A 12,585-nucleotide genomic window follows, 5' to 3' on the forward strand; every position below is an offset into this window, starting at 1 on the left:
TAACCGATTCGCTATAATGGTTGAACGTGGCTGGCGCGTATCCTCTCGCCCGCATCTATTCTTCCTGGCTTGTTCTGAATGCGCGTAGTTCATTTTTTGTGTGTTTTTTTTCGTAAAGCGCTGTATTGCGACACAGAGTCAAATTACGTGTTGACTCAGTTGCTTGCACTTGGTACAAGTATAATGTACTATAGCTGGAGAATCTCTGGCTGCATGTTGAAGAAAGTAAGAACAAAGTACTGAATATGCGGCGGAAAAAAACGTCCTCAAAATTTCAGACTCTGCAGCTGTAAAACATTCCTGTACAGTTGGTAGCTCAACTCTAATTTGCACAGTGCACGACCAAAACTGAAGAGTGAGATAGCAGCTAATATAACGCGCACTTTCAACATACTACCTGAGATCGTGATGCAGAAAAACATTGTATTTGTCAAAATTACCCTGGCCGCAAAGTGAATTGATGAATCCCCCAAATGGGGCACTGGCAAGATGTCTGAAAATCGACGGCTTCAAAGAAGTGAATAAAAGACAACTAATCACAATCAAGGGACATGGTGACCAGTGCGTGCTATAAGATACCAGCATTAAGCTTCCTGGCTTTAGCAGGTTTGACAAGGCTCTACCAAACTGACCATATTTCGCTCGTAGAGATAAGGATATAAGTGGAGAATACGAGTGAAGCCAGAAATTGTAACAGAATATTCCCACTCTGCTTTACACTCGAACTTCCCAATGCATTTGACATACTTGATCTACGGTATATGGTAGGCCACTCTGCTAGCTATAGAGTAAATGACTCAATAAGATATAAAGATATGAAAGAAGACAAGTAGAGTATATTTTCAGCCTACCTATTCATTCTATTACACGGAATAACTTTGGAATTAATCTACTTCCATTAATGTACTAATGTACATCATCCGCATCATCATGTGTAAAATCCATGTCTTTACTTTCAAGCCGAACCTAGCGTAGCCATACAGATCGCTCTCGCGTAACTCCAGGTTTAACCACAAGCTAAACCACAGCTAATGTTTTCTTGTATTATTCGAAAGGGGCTGAGTTATGCGTATGCAACCCTAGCTCCGGTGTGTCTGCGTGCTACAATGAAAATTATTAGCAGGTCGTCGTGTCCGCATGAACATGTGCTAATTGTGATTCATTTACAGCGCTGTCAGCGAAATATTGGGTCAAGTAAGGAAATAATTGGGACATGCAATACTTCACGCTTGATATGATGCGAGCTAGGTTCACATCACGAGCGAAATTCCAGAGTCCTGTTTTGTGAAAATCAATTTATTTGCGAAATGTCCAGTCTAGAGAACAACAAGATGGAAGGTTAAGACAGGCAAAATTCGTGCCGACCCTTTGTGTATTTCCAAGCGAACCTCTGTAACCGGCGGTCAGCCTAAAAGTTCTTTCATGACGCACACCTCTCACGGGGACTCATTTTGGACCCCACAGGACAGTTGAAGGCCGCAGAAAATTCATGAATTCGGCTGACGACACTGTTGCATTGGAATGAAGAAACACAACGAGAAGTGGCGTCTTCGCAAGGATAATCGGCATCGTACGTATGATCGGATTCAAAGTTTTTGTAGTCGCAACAACGCAAAGCACAGTTCGCAACAAAAAACAACTGATCTGCAGTGTAGGGGATGGCAGAGTTGAAGCTCTTTTTCGTCGATACAGGCAGATGGCTGAAGGCTTCGTACGACGCGTACGTCGCCGCTACTTCGGCAATCAGCTCTGAGTCTTCAAGCATGGTTTCGAGATTATATCCATACTCGTCGACGGCCTGGAAAATAAATAGTTCAGGTACGTTTATCCGTTTGCTATAACGGTATTGTTCTGTTAATGCAACATAAATAATGATGAATGATAATGCAGCGGGCGCACAATTATTGGAAATTGGCAAAACGTTCTAAATAATACTACCCAGATGAGCCGTGACCCTTTATATAACAGTAAACATAATGACCGCGTTCTCCAAGAGCCTTGTCGGGATCTGTTATGTTTTCTGGTCTTTTATGTTTATTCTTACCTCGTGCGAAGGCACAAACTCGAATTTAGGATGCGTAAACCGACATGATAATGATTTTAAGTGACGATTTTTAAGCGTCGTCTGTGTTCTCGACAACGATCGCCAGAATTAGTCGAAAGTGCCGCGTTGCTATTCGTGGAAAAGCTACGCTCGCACTTATCTTATTGATTGGCCTTTTTTGTCAAGGCACAGAACTGAGCTAGTTGGTATCTCTTGATTAACAAGAGCATTAGAGGAGATAAGTTTCATTTGATATTTAATGCTCACCCTGACTTTTTTACTTCTTCGTCCTGTCCAATGAGCTAGTCTTTCTATTTATTCATGATCTATTTAGTTTTCATTATAGGAATGCATATCGGCGACGTCTACTTGTGTGACGCAGCGGCAGGCGTCGCCAAATTTTGACCACCAACTGGTTCTGTGTCTATTGCCGCTTGAGCGATACTACGTTGCTCTAGCTTGCGCCTATGTGTGCTCATCACCGGCGCCTGTAACTACATCGATGCTACGTTAAGGTGCTGTGCGTGTTTCCACTCTGTGGGTATCCCATACGAACGAAAGGCAAAAGTCTTAAAGCTGCGAACATTTACACTCGTAATATAGAGTTTTCAATTACCGCTTGACGAAGAAAGCCGGCACCGAAATCCCTTTTGAAGGCACTAGCTCCTGGGTTCTCACAGTACATATACGACATTGTGACATTTAGCCAGTCTGATCTGTTCGCTCTAGCTCTCTAGCGATTGAAGCTTGGCCTTGTCACTCTGCTAGGTTGCGCGTTATTCGCCGAGAGGAAAAAAAACTTGGTGATTAGCTATGAGAGACACGACGGCGATGACGATGCGGTTTGTGCGCCTACAATCCGATTATCTATCATTGATCAATCCAAACTTAACAGAGAAAACGTAAATCACACCCTCAATGTGTTCTAGGTGTCAGCGACGGTTGACGTTATTGCTACATCATTGAACGAGCATGCCCCTTACCAGTTACTACATACCCAAGCCATGCTCGTTATTTTTTGCGTACAATTTCAATGCCGATGATACATATTCAAGAGCACGGGTCCTTCAACACTATCGCTTTAAAGGAATAAATGTTATTGTTCACTATTTTAGATTTTGCAAATTGCAACTATAAACGCAATGCACGTTTCCACTGCTAATCGCAGCAACTCACCGTTCTTGGAGCAGATTTAGCACACTTCGCCGCTCGGTCGTAATAAGAGTGCGTGAGAGGTGTCCACCAGTTTTCAGCTCCTCCCGCCGCGTCAATTCCAGGGGAATCCGGAGGACACCCACCGAGCAAAACAGCGCGCGCGATGGCCTGTGATTCAGAAAGCGAGATTTCCTAAATTTAGTAGCCTTCTATTGACTTCTGAGTCACCGAGAAAGTTGACGCCCAATGGTTTAAGTTTTAGTTTCAAATTATATTCTCAATTGTTCCTTTCCATGATTGTTTTTACATTACCTCCGATGACTGAACGAGTTGATGGAATTAAGTCACTTATACTAATTCTACTGCAGAACTTTGCTCTTTAGATGCGGAGACATCCACTCAAAGACACATTTTGGCTGCGTTTTCCAATACTTCTATACGATGCATCACCAGCGATCTTACAGTAATGGCATAGAAAGATTCGTTTAATTCGTAGCATTACATGGCTCATCCGGAGAATGCGTAGTTTGTGTTTAGATTGTGAGCGCAGATTGTGCGTATAAAATGTGTCCGCATTGGCTGTGTAGCTCACGCAGAGTATAATTGCACTGAATTACAGGCCTTAATTATTGTTAATTAGATATCTGTGACAAAATTGAATTTTATACTATGTAGCACCAAGTCATGTATTAGTGGCTAGCTTACATCGAGTACGATTGCTCTACACCATTGCAGGTACTAGTTAATAATCATTAATTAGTTGGGATTTCGAACTGAAATTGAGAGCACAACGTCGTCATATACCTTGAAAAGATCTCGTCGAGTAGAGAAGAAAACCAAATGCCATATCACGAAATAATGAAGCAATCGCGAGCTCGCCTGTCTCACTCCTCTCAGAGAAGCAGGTAACAAAAACAAAACAGTAGCGTGTCACGCTTGAGCATTCACATAATTTAAGGCGACTTAAGTGCTGCCGGCAGTGTTTATCCATATGCCATGCTTCATGATAGCTGCATGGTCACCGGATTGCTTTACTAAGCATCTCGCGCCTCACCAGTGACACCTTTTTGTCACTCAAACCTCTGACTTGGGTGACCGCTCTGACTGCGCAGATATGCAATCTTAACGGCGTTATACGACCCTTTCTGTAAGACGCAGGGGTAATATCGTTCACCCGGGAGCTTTTAATGAATTCAGAACACCCCCTCCACCCCCCCCCCCCCCCCCCCCCCCATTTTTTTAAACTCCAAATCTATGTTTCCTGGCATGCAATAAAAACGCAAAGTTACTCTTCGGCATCTTGGTATAAGCTTCCTCATGGGCATTTTTTCTGCACACAGTATTCAGACTAGACATACGAGCAAGCTCTCATCATAGCTATTCCTAAGGGCTTGAGGTGGTCGCAAATGGATAGTGTAAAGAAAGCGATGTATAAAAAGCGCGCAAACCGTTCCGATGGTTCCGTAGTGGTAGGCCAGAGGCGCATTCCCCATGAAAAGAGGAGGTCTGGCCACACCAGCTGGAACAATAAGCTTGTTGAGGGAGGGCGTGTAAGCGGCAGCAACACTCGCCACCGGAAAGTGCACGCCCGGGACGGCAACGCCCTGCAGAATGCGCTTCTGCACTATGCTTGATGATAGTAGCCACGTTTCCCAGAAGATGCCGTTAGCTTCCGGAAAACCTCCATATATCGCTTCTAAGTCCGTCTCGGTTCTAATGTTGTCGGGGAATCCCACGACCACGTCCATCGCAGCAATACGGCGTAGTGCCGCTAGCCGTGTGGCTTCAATGATGCGCCGTGATGAAAAGCTGGTCTGATTGAGGTGTCCGATTGTTGCATTCAGCAGCATCCGAGACAGAGATTCCACTTGAGTTTTCACTTGCGTATTCAACGCTGGTTTAAAACAAGCGGCAAGGTTTAAGTCACAGATGATACAAAGCAAACACGTAAAACATGTTTACGCAGTAACACGTGTAGGCTAGCAAAGTATAAAGATGATAGGGACTATATCAGACTGCCATTCTAATAAATGGCCAATTATATGGATTCAACGCAGTACCCCCCTCCTATTGTATAGAAACAATTCAGAAATTGGCAAATATCAAAATACTAATACAAAATTTCTTTGTAAGTTTCACTAACATATTTGTTACGTTGCCACATATTATGTGCTGCATCAGTTGTAGTGATCGTTCGTGCTTTTGTAGCGAAAGCTACACTACTGTAGGTTTTGAAACCTTCGGCGTGGCCCCGTGGAACCATGGCAGGAGTTGCCAACTTGGGTCTCTCGTTTCACATGGGACGGTTATGTCAGAATCAGCCTGCGACCCTGGCATTCACGTTAACTCTATAGGCCACTAAGGCACGTTCTTACGGCTTGGTTAAAGCGGGGCTTTATATGTGGTCTGGTTGCCTGCACTATCGCTTCACACTCTGAAAGGCGGAACTTAAGTGTCCCCCATATTTACATGCAATAAACGCCTTTACTACCGCCGCCTAAAACGCCGGTGAACTTTGATGCGTTCAACGAAATCCGGATTGTCTTCGATGCAAGACTCGGTCTCCCACAGCCAAATCTTTAGCTTCACACTCGGTTCAGCAGCGTTGAACCCGTGTATTCTTTTGCTGGAGAACTGCCCATTACTATTTCACCATTTCCGCTTACAAATAACTCATCTGTAAGGACTATAGAAGCTTGGCTCATGCTGTAGAAGCGAGGTGTTTCCCTCATTCTTGGTCGTTGAAAAGCGTTATGCACCATCAAACCTTGCCGGCCTGTACATTTTTGTACGAGTACTTATCCGTTTTAGGCAATTTTGCATTTACGTTGTTGTAAAGCGTAACTAAGGACCATGCAAGGTTATTTAAATTTTGAGCGTATAATATTGCGGAAACGCTAAAAACGCTAAGAACACTGTATTGTCGGTTGAAAAAATTATCCGTACTCTAATGTTTCAGCGTTACCTGGGAATCAGAATCATATGAAAGCTTATCTTCATGCGCACTTTCAAATTCATCTAGATAGTGAGGCTTACCAGCGTGAATTATGTTCATTCAACGAATGTACATTTTGTCAAATCGACGCTTCGCTCGTGATTTCATGACCGTAAATAGTATCTGGTGACCCGTATTCGTCGTTAATATGTGCAATTGTGAAATAGGATTGCTCAATTCAGGGATCGTGGACGTGCTAAGAAAATTTAACTATCCACTACAGGCATGCAAATCTTATCGTGTTCATATATAGTCTCCTTTTTGTTTCTAAGGAGACCCGTGATGATCTTAAAAATGTTATTGTACCCTCTGATAGCAAAACACTGCTGTCGAACAAATTTTGTTTAAACTGAAGGGGCTCCCCATCCTTCATGAAAAAACCTCCACTCCTGGAGTTTTGAAATATTGCGTATAATGAAACATTGAAGTAAATAATAGCAAAATAAAAAGATGTGACTACCGAACAAATCAGAATAAAAACACAGTCAAGACTTCTCTGCATCGCATCTCCGGAGTGTCGAAACTCATTGGCCCATAGGATACTCAGTTTTAGAACAGAACGTGTAACTACAGATAGAATCTGTGAATAAGAACGCTTCAAAATATCCATAGGCATTTACAAGTTTTTCATTGGCGGATGGGAGGTGGCGTGGATAATCAGAGCACACTCATCCACTCTCACAGCAAGAACAGTAATAATTACACTAATAAAACTATTTCTCCCCGAAGTGACACTTTTGCCCCGAGTTGAAAGGCACTCGGTACCTACTTTTCATCAGGAACAGCCCTTGTAAAGCCGGTTCCATAACTTCTGAGACTTTTCGGATGCAGCGATCTTTCAAATCGCTGACACTGTGCACTGCTAGCAATCCATTTCTGCCGAAGCCCACGAGTTGACGGATGAGGCTCCAGGTCATCAGTCGCTTTGCTTTCTGCCGTTGTTCTGGCAAAGTTATTAGCTTCAAGAGCGCGAGCCCAGCGGACGATGCATACGCTGTGTCATTGGAGCCGTAAGCCAGCAGCGAGATCTGTTGAAGTTTTGTGTGCCATTGATCTAGGAAAAAGTATCAGCCATAAAATACGGGAGTCTATGTTTTACCTACGTGAATAAAAGGACACATAACAATTCAATGCTTAAATTATGGATAATAATTACCTGCACATTATAAAAACTGACGTACATCATTGAAACACTAAATGGGAAATATTTGTTAGAGGCGTCAAAATTTCCTAAACTGGCAACTTGTCAGTTAATCACAATTCGTAGTTGGTTAGTTTCGTGCCTCTAAACCAGCCCGTGTTGAGAGACCAAAATGAAGTCACCTGACGCTGAGACACAGCAAGCAGTGTTTTACTGTCAAATCGGTAATTCCTAATTTACTCGACACACTCCATATCAATGCAAAGATAAGGGAAAACTGAACGCTAGCTAAACGTCATACGCACGTATCACCTATATGCTCGCATATCCTGACCATAGTTATACCTCATATTTTAAAGGAAAACACTGTCTGCTGGGAATATGTTGACATTAAATTTCTCCTACAAGCTCCGTGTAAAAAATAGCACACGATGTGCAATAAATATATAGTCAATTTGCAACGATCTGGAGTAACGCTTTATTAAAGTTGTGCCATTTTGTGATGCTGCCACATCAATTTATTTGCGCCATACAGCTAGCCTCAGCTGAGGCTGTGGAAGGCTTGGGGATAGTGTAGGCATTTCACAAAAGGTATACGATCAGAAAAGTTGCAACGAAAGAAATCCCAAGCACTCAAGTGACATCGTAAATCAAACATCAGCTGACAGTAATGAAATTAACCAAATAACAAACCTAAACCTGACACACTCCTAAAATGCGAGCATAAATGGTTAAAAAGTTGGCAAATTATTCCAGAGTAATAATTGGCTCTAAATCTTGTTACATAATTGAACCCTTATAAAAGCATAAAGGCAGCAAAATATTACTGAAAGCATCTAAGGCGTTCCAATTTTGAACTATTTGGCAAAAAAAGGGACACCTGAATTGCCATTAGTAAATAAATTTTCATTTAAATACCCTGAATACCCTTGGGTAGAACGAGAGAAGGAAGATGACTACGCAGTATGAACGAGCACTGATCAAGGGTAGAGGAGGAGCCTCGGTTCGCAAGCCAAGCCAGCGCTTCGACAAGTGGATTATCTTCGCGACTGAGCAGCGCGACCATCACTCAAGTGACGAGTGATGATAGTGCTGCCCAGACGAAGACACTTGTCGAAACGATGGCTCGTCTTGCAAACTGAAGCTCCCCCTGTACCCTTGCTCAGTGTTCTTCCACGCTGAATGTTTTTTGTAATGCATAAGGCTGTTAAAAACAAAGAAAAAAAAAACTTTACCACTTCATTTCTAACAAAATGCTAGCAACATCTAGAATAACAGAAATTTCGGGTTTGCTTAACAAATCGCATGATTATCTATCAGGCACTTCAGATTGCTTGAAAGAGAATGCAGTAGAAGTCGAGTTCTTAGCTGCGTATCCTTTGCGTGTTTGTGTCAATTTCGTTGCTGCATTCGTCAGCAATTCACCAGACACTCGTCTGCGGTTGACACAGGTCCTCACATTTTCCATGTGGGTAAGAAGGGTTTCAAATTTTACTACTCGGGCTGGTGCTCCGAGAACGGTCTTTCCTGATGACCTCTCTGCTATGACGTCATCACTGTCTCAATCTAGAAATTCCGTCTCTGAAGGGGCTGTGTTTGAGTGCGCCGGTAAGTTTAGCAAGATCAGATTAAAACCGCCGAGTCCTACACGCAGGTACGTTGCGTTGCAAATAGTAAGGCTCCTTTATCTATATGCAATATAAAGTCGATATGTAAGCATAAACATTTCAACAATAACAATATACTGCATTATGAAAAATGGTTTCGAGTGGTAAGAACAATGGTTTTAACAGCTTATACTTGAATGACTCGCACAAAATTAATGTATTGCATCCTCACGCATACACGAGAAGCCCAGACTGTACCGAAAACACTGGAGGCTCATCATGACGCCCTGCAGCAATGCTGTAGGAGCGTAGTGGAACGCAGGAAGCTCATCATGATCATGACACCCTATAGCAATGCTTCCTAGGGTTGCAGTGTAGTGTTTCTCTAGATGCAGATTTCCGCCGCCTATTTGATACGAAAGTAGGAAAATAGATGCCCTATTTGCGCTGGCTGTATGGGTATTGTGTGCAGGCGAAATCTCAGATACCGCAGTTAGACAAACAATGCGAAACAGTCCTGTGATTCTAATGAGCAACTGGAGCAGATTGCACAGTTAGCAGTGCTACAGAGAAAACCATATTTTTGTGTACTTGAGGCATACCAGGAAGTTGTGTGGTTGAAACAAGTGATCAGTGCTACATCCGTAGCTGTCACGAAGACGTTTCGTTAAATTAGTTAGAATGTTTGCATGACCCCATCTTTAGCCTAACTAGGCATTTGATGGAGAATGATCTCCCGCATATATCTTTACATTTATTCAGGTTGTTTGCCTGCTTCGGCCGCCAAATCTCCTCCAATTTCCTAGCCTCATCCGGCCAGCTAACTTTCTGCCGAAGACTTGCTGCCCTTGCTTTCTTTTGGAAACAAGACCGTTATCTTTAGCAATAATCGGTTACGTTGTTTTGCGTTACCTGCCCTGTTCTTCGTAATTTCGGCTACAGTGACATTTTCTACCACGTGTTAACTCATCACGCCTGTCGCTCCCCAGTGTATTATAACGTTACGCCTATAATTTTCCTTTTTATAGCTCAATGCCTTGACCACTTTTTGTTAGTTTTCAAGCCAAACAGGAGTGTCGGCAAGGTACGGCTGGCGCGCAGTGTTCTTTATGTGATTACATTAGCCTTCGCGGCATATATAAAATTCCCTCGGAATATATATACACAGAGAAATATAACCATCTTCATAATTTTCTAAATAATCAGCTCTCACATTTAGAGAATTGTTTCTGTAAGAGATTAATTTGCGCCCGATGCTTTCTATATTCGATAAGAGCATGGAAGTGTACAATGTAGTGTATATTGTTCCCATTTATGACCGACCCTTGTACTTGTCCAGCTACTTTCGCACGCGTCCAGTGCACACACCATCTTCAGTTAGCGGTGACTGTCATGTCATTGTAAAACTGAAATACCTGAGACAAGAGATAATATGATGCTAAGGATCGTCGTCCTTATTGTAGTGTTCATGGGCAACACTAGGTGCCCTTAGTTAATAAGTGTTGTGAATAACCACCAACAGATGGCGCTAAGAATTTGTATATAAACTGCTGCACGCTTGAATAAAGAGTCTCGTGTGGCATGAGCGGAGTGATTGATTCCCGCGGTCGCGGGAAGGCCAAGACAATACTTATGTCTTTCTATCAAGGAAAATTCCTTCCCTTCATGAGAGTGCGAGAAATACATTAAATCCGGTCAAGAAAAATATCGTCTCTCAGATAATGATGTGTCCTGGGTACTTTATCGTCTAAAATATGCAGTAATATTCCCCAGTGCGGAATTGGGCCTAATTGGATGACTTACCGGGTGGCTGATACCAGTTGACATAGGCAGCTAACTCTTCTAGGTTGAAGAACAATCCTTCCTGTCTTCTTTTTGATATTCGGTCTTCAGCATTCAGATTCCGGGATGCTGGAACGTTCGTTTGTTAGTCACTGTATAATCATTGCGAGTACGCTTTTACTCTTACTTGTGAAACATTTATTCTGAACATATGCGGACTTCGTAACACCTGTCGACGACAGTACGGTTAGGCGGCGAGGTGTGTTTTTGTGTGGCGAAAACTCCGGGATGAGACAGCTTACGGTAAGGTTCGAGAAGTGCTGTTATGGTACACTCTAAAGAAAGTGACATTTATTGTAGCTTTTAGACGTCAGTAACCTATGGAGCAAACGTTACGTCGCCAGTTTTTATGTTTGGTCACGTTTTCTTTTATTTTTGCACATACCAAAGGTTACAGCGACAAATATTCCAGCGTTTCAAAGTTTACCATCAAACTATTGCCAAGTAACCTTTGCACAGTCACATATGAGTAGCATGGTAACCTATGTGCCGACAAGCCAGGAGATGCGCACATGGAGACACGCATGAGCATACGCGCGACGCTTGACCTACTATTTTGGAAAGCGGAGCTTTTGCCCAACGGTTGGCTGCGTTGCACGTGGTGGTCTGGACGGCGGGAAAGCCCAGCATTAGAGTGCTGCGGCGGCTGCCCCGTTAGCGCAGTCAGTTCGAGTGATTCAATTATCTCATGAACCACGTCATCGCTGGCGGCGTTTTTTTTAGAGTGATATAGAAGTGTTGGGGGTATGTGTGCGTACTGTAAAATCACCAATGTCGCTAAGCAGGAAGGGACTTGTGAGGTGTGCATCGCGGCAGCTGCAACGAATCTTTACATGTCTGTCGGGTGTGTGTGTTTAAAAAAACTTTATTTGGAGGAAGCTTGAGGTAACCGGGGCAACCTCACGCAAACACTAGGTGGGCTCCTCATTACAGGAGCCCATTGGCGACCGCTGCGGCTCGGGCTCGGTGCCAGGTAGGAGCAGCCGAGCAGGGCTGCCTCCCAGTCCTCCTGGGTGGGGTTGGGTTTGGGGGCGAGGTTCGGGGTTGACTGGCAGGCCCACACCATGTGGAAGATGTCCGAAGACTTCTCCGCACAGTGCGGGCATTTTCCTGTACAGACTGGATCATAGTGTTTTAAAACTGCCGGGCACAGCAGCGTTTTGGTGTAAATGCGGGGGAGTGTGCATTTCTCTACCTTTGTAAGGCCCTTACAAGGCTTAGGATAAATTGCATGGCCGAATTGAAATAATTCAGTTTTTTTCTCAAAAAGTGAGAGCCGGATTAGGTTCGGGATCCATATCATAAGGGTCTGAAGGCGTTGACCGGAGAGTGAGCGCGCGGGCGGCGGTGTCTGCCGTTTCATTGCATTCGAGGCCCATGTGAGCTGGAGCCCATACAATCGTTCGAGATGCGGGGGCCCCGAGGTAGTCACTGTTTTGAAGGATGCGGTGCGCAAAGAGAGGAATGTACCCCTGTTTAATATTTCTGCAGGCCCCTCTCGAGTCGGTGATGATGACTCGCGAGTCCTTGTCTGCGGCGGCTAACGCGATGGCAACTTCTTCCGCATGTGTTATTTCTTGAGCTCGGAACGTTAGGCCATTCACCGTGATTTTTTGACGGACGACTGCAGCTGTGTACCACCTCCCATGGTGAGTGCCGGAGGCGTCCACGTAGAATATTCCGTGTTTGTTCCCATAGTGACGGGCCAGTGCCCCCACCCGCGCAAGGCGCCTGCCACTGTGGTCGTCACGTTTCATGTTGACCGGAAGAGGGCGCACGTGCAGGGCGTATCTCCAGATTT

The 12,585-nt window shown here is 44.0% G+C and overlaps 1 protein-coding gene across 1 annotated transcript in view; it reads right to left on the reverse strand.

Annotated features, from left to right (window-relative positions):
• Positions 1–4,514: 4,514 nt before the first annotated feature.
• Positions 4,515–12,585, reverse strand: part of LOC146186392 (neprilysin-3-like) — a 33,245-nt gene continuing 25,174 nt past the window's right edge. Inside the window, exons 5-8 of the mRNA XM_084608038.1 lie at positions 10,746–10,853; positions 6,964–7,248; positions 4,648–5,093; positions 4,515–4,529 (exon numbers count right to left, since the gene is read on the reverse strand). Coding sequence (XP_084464164.1) covers positions 4,515–4,529; positions 4,648–5,093; positions 6,964–7,248; positions 10,746–10,853 — 854 coding nt within the window. The remainder of the gene's footprint in view (positions 4,530–4,647; positions 5,094–6,963; positions 7,249–10,745; positions 10,854–12,585) is intronic.

Source organism: Amblyomma maculatum, chromosome 6 (genome assembly GCF_055883805.1).
Source record: "Amblyomma maculatum isolate TAMU_Amacu chromosome 6, ASM5588380v1, whole genome shotgun sequence".
Classification (NCBI taxonomy): Eukaryota; Metazoa; Arthropoda; class Arachnida; order Ixodida; family Ixodidae; genus Amblyomma; species Amblyomma maculatum.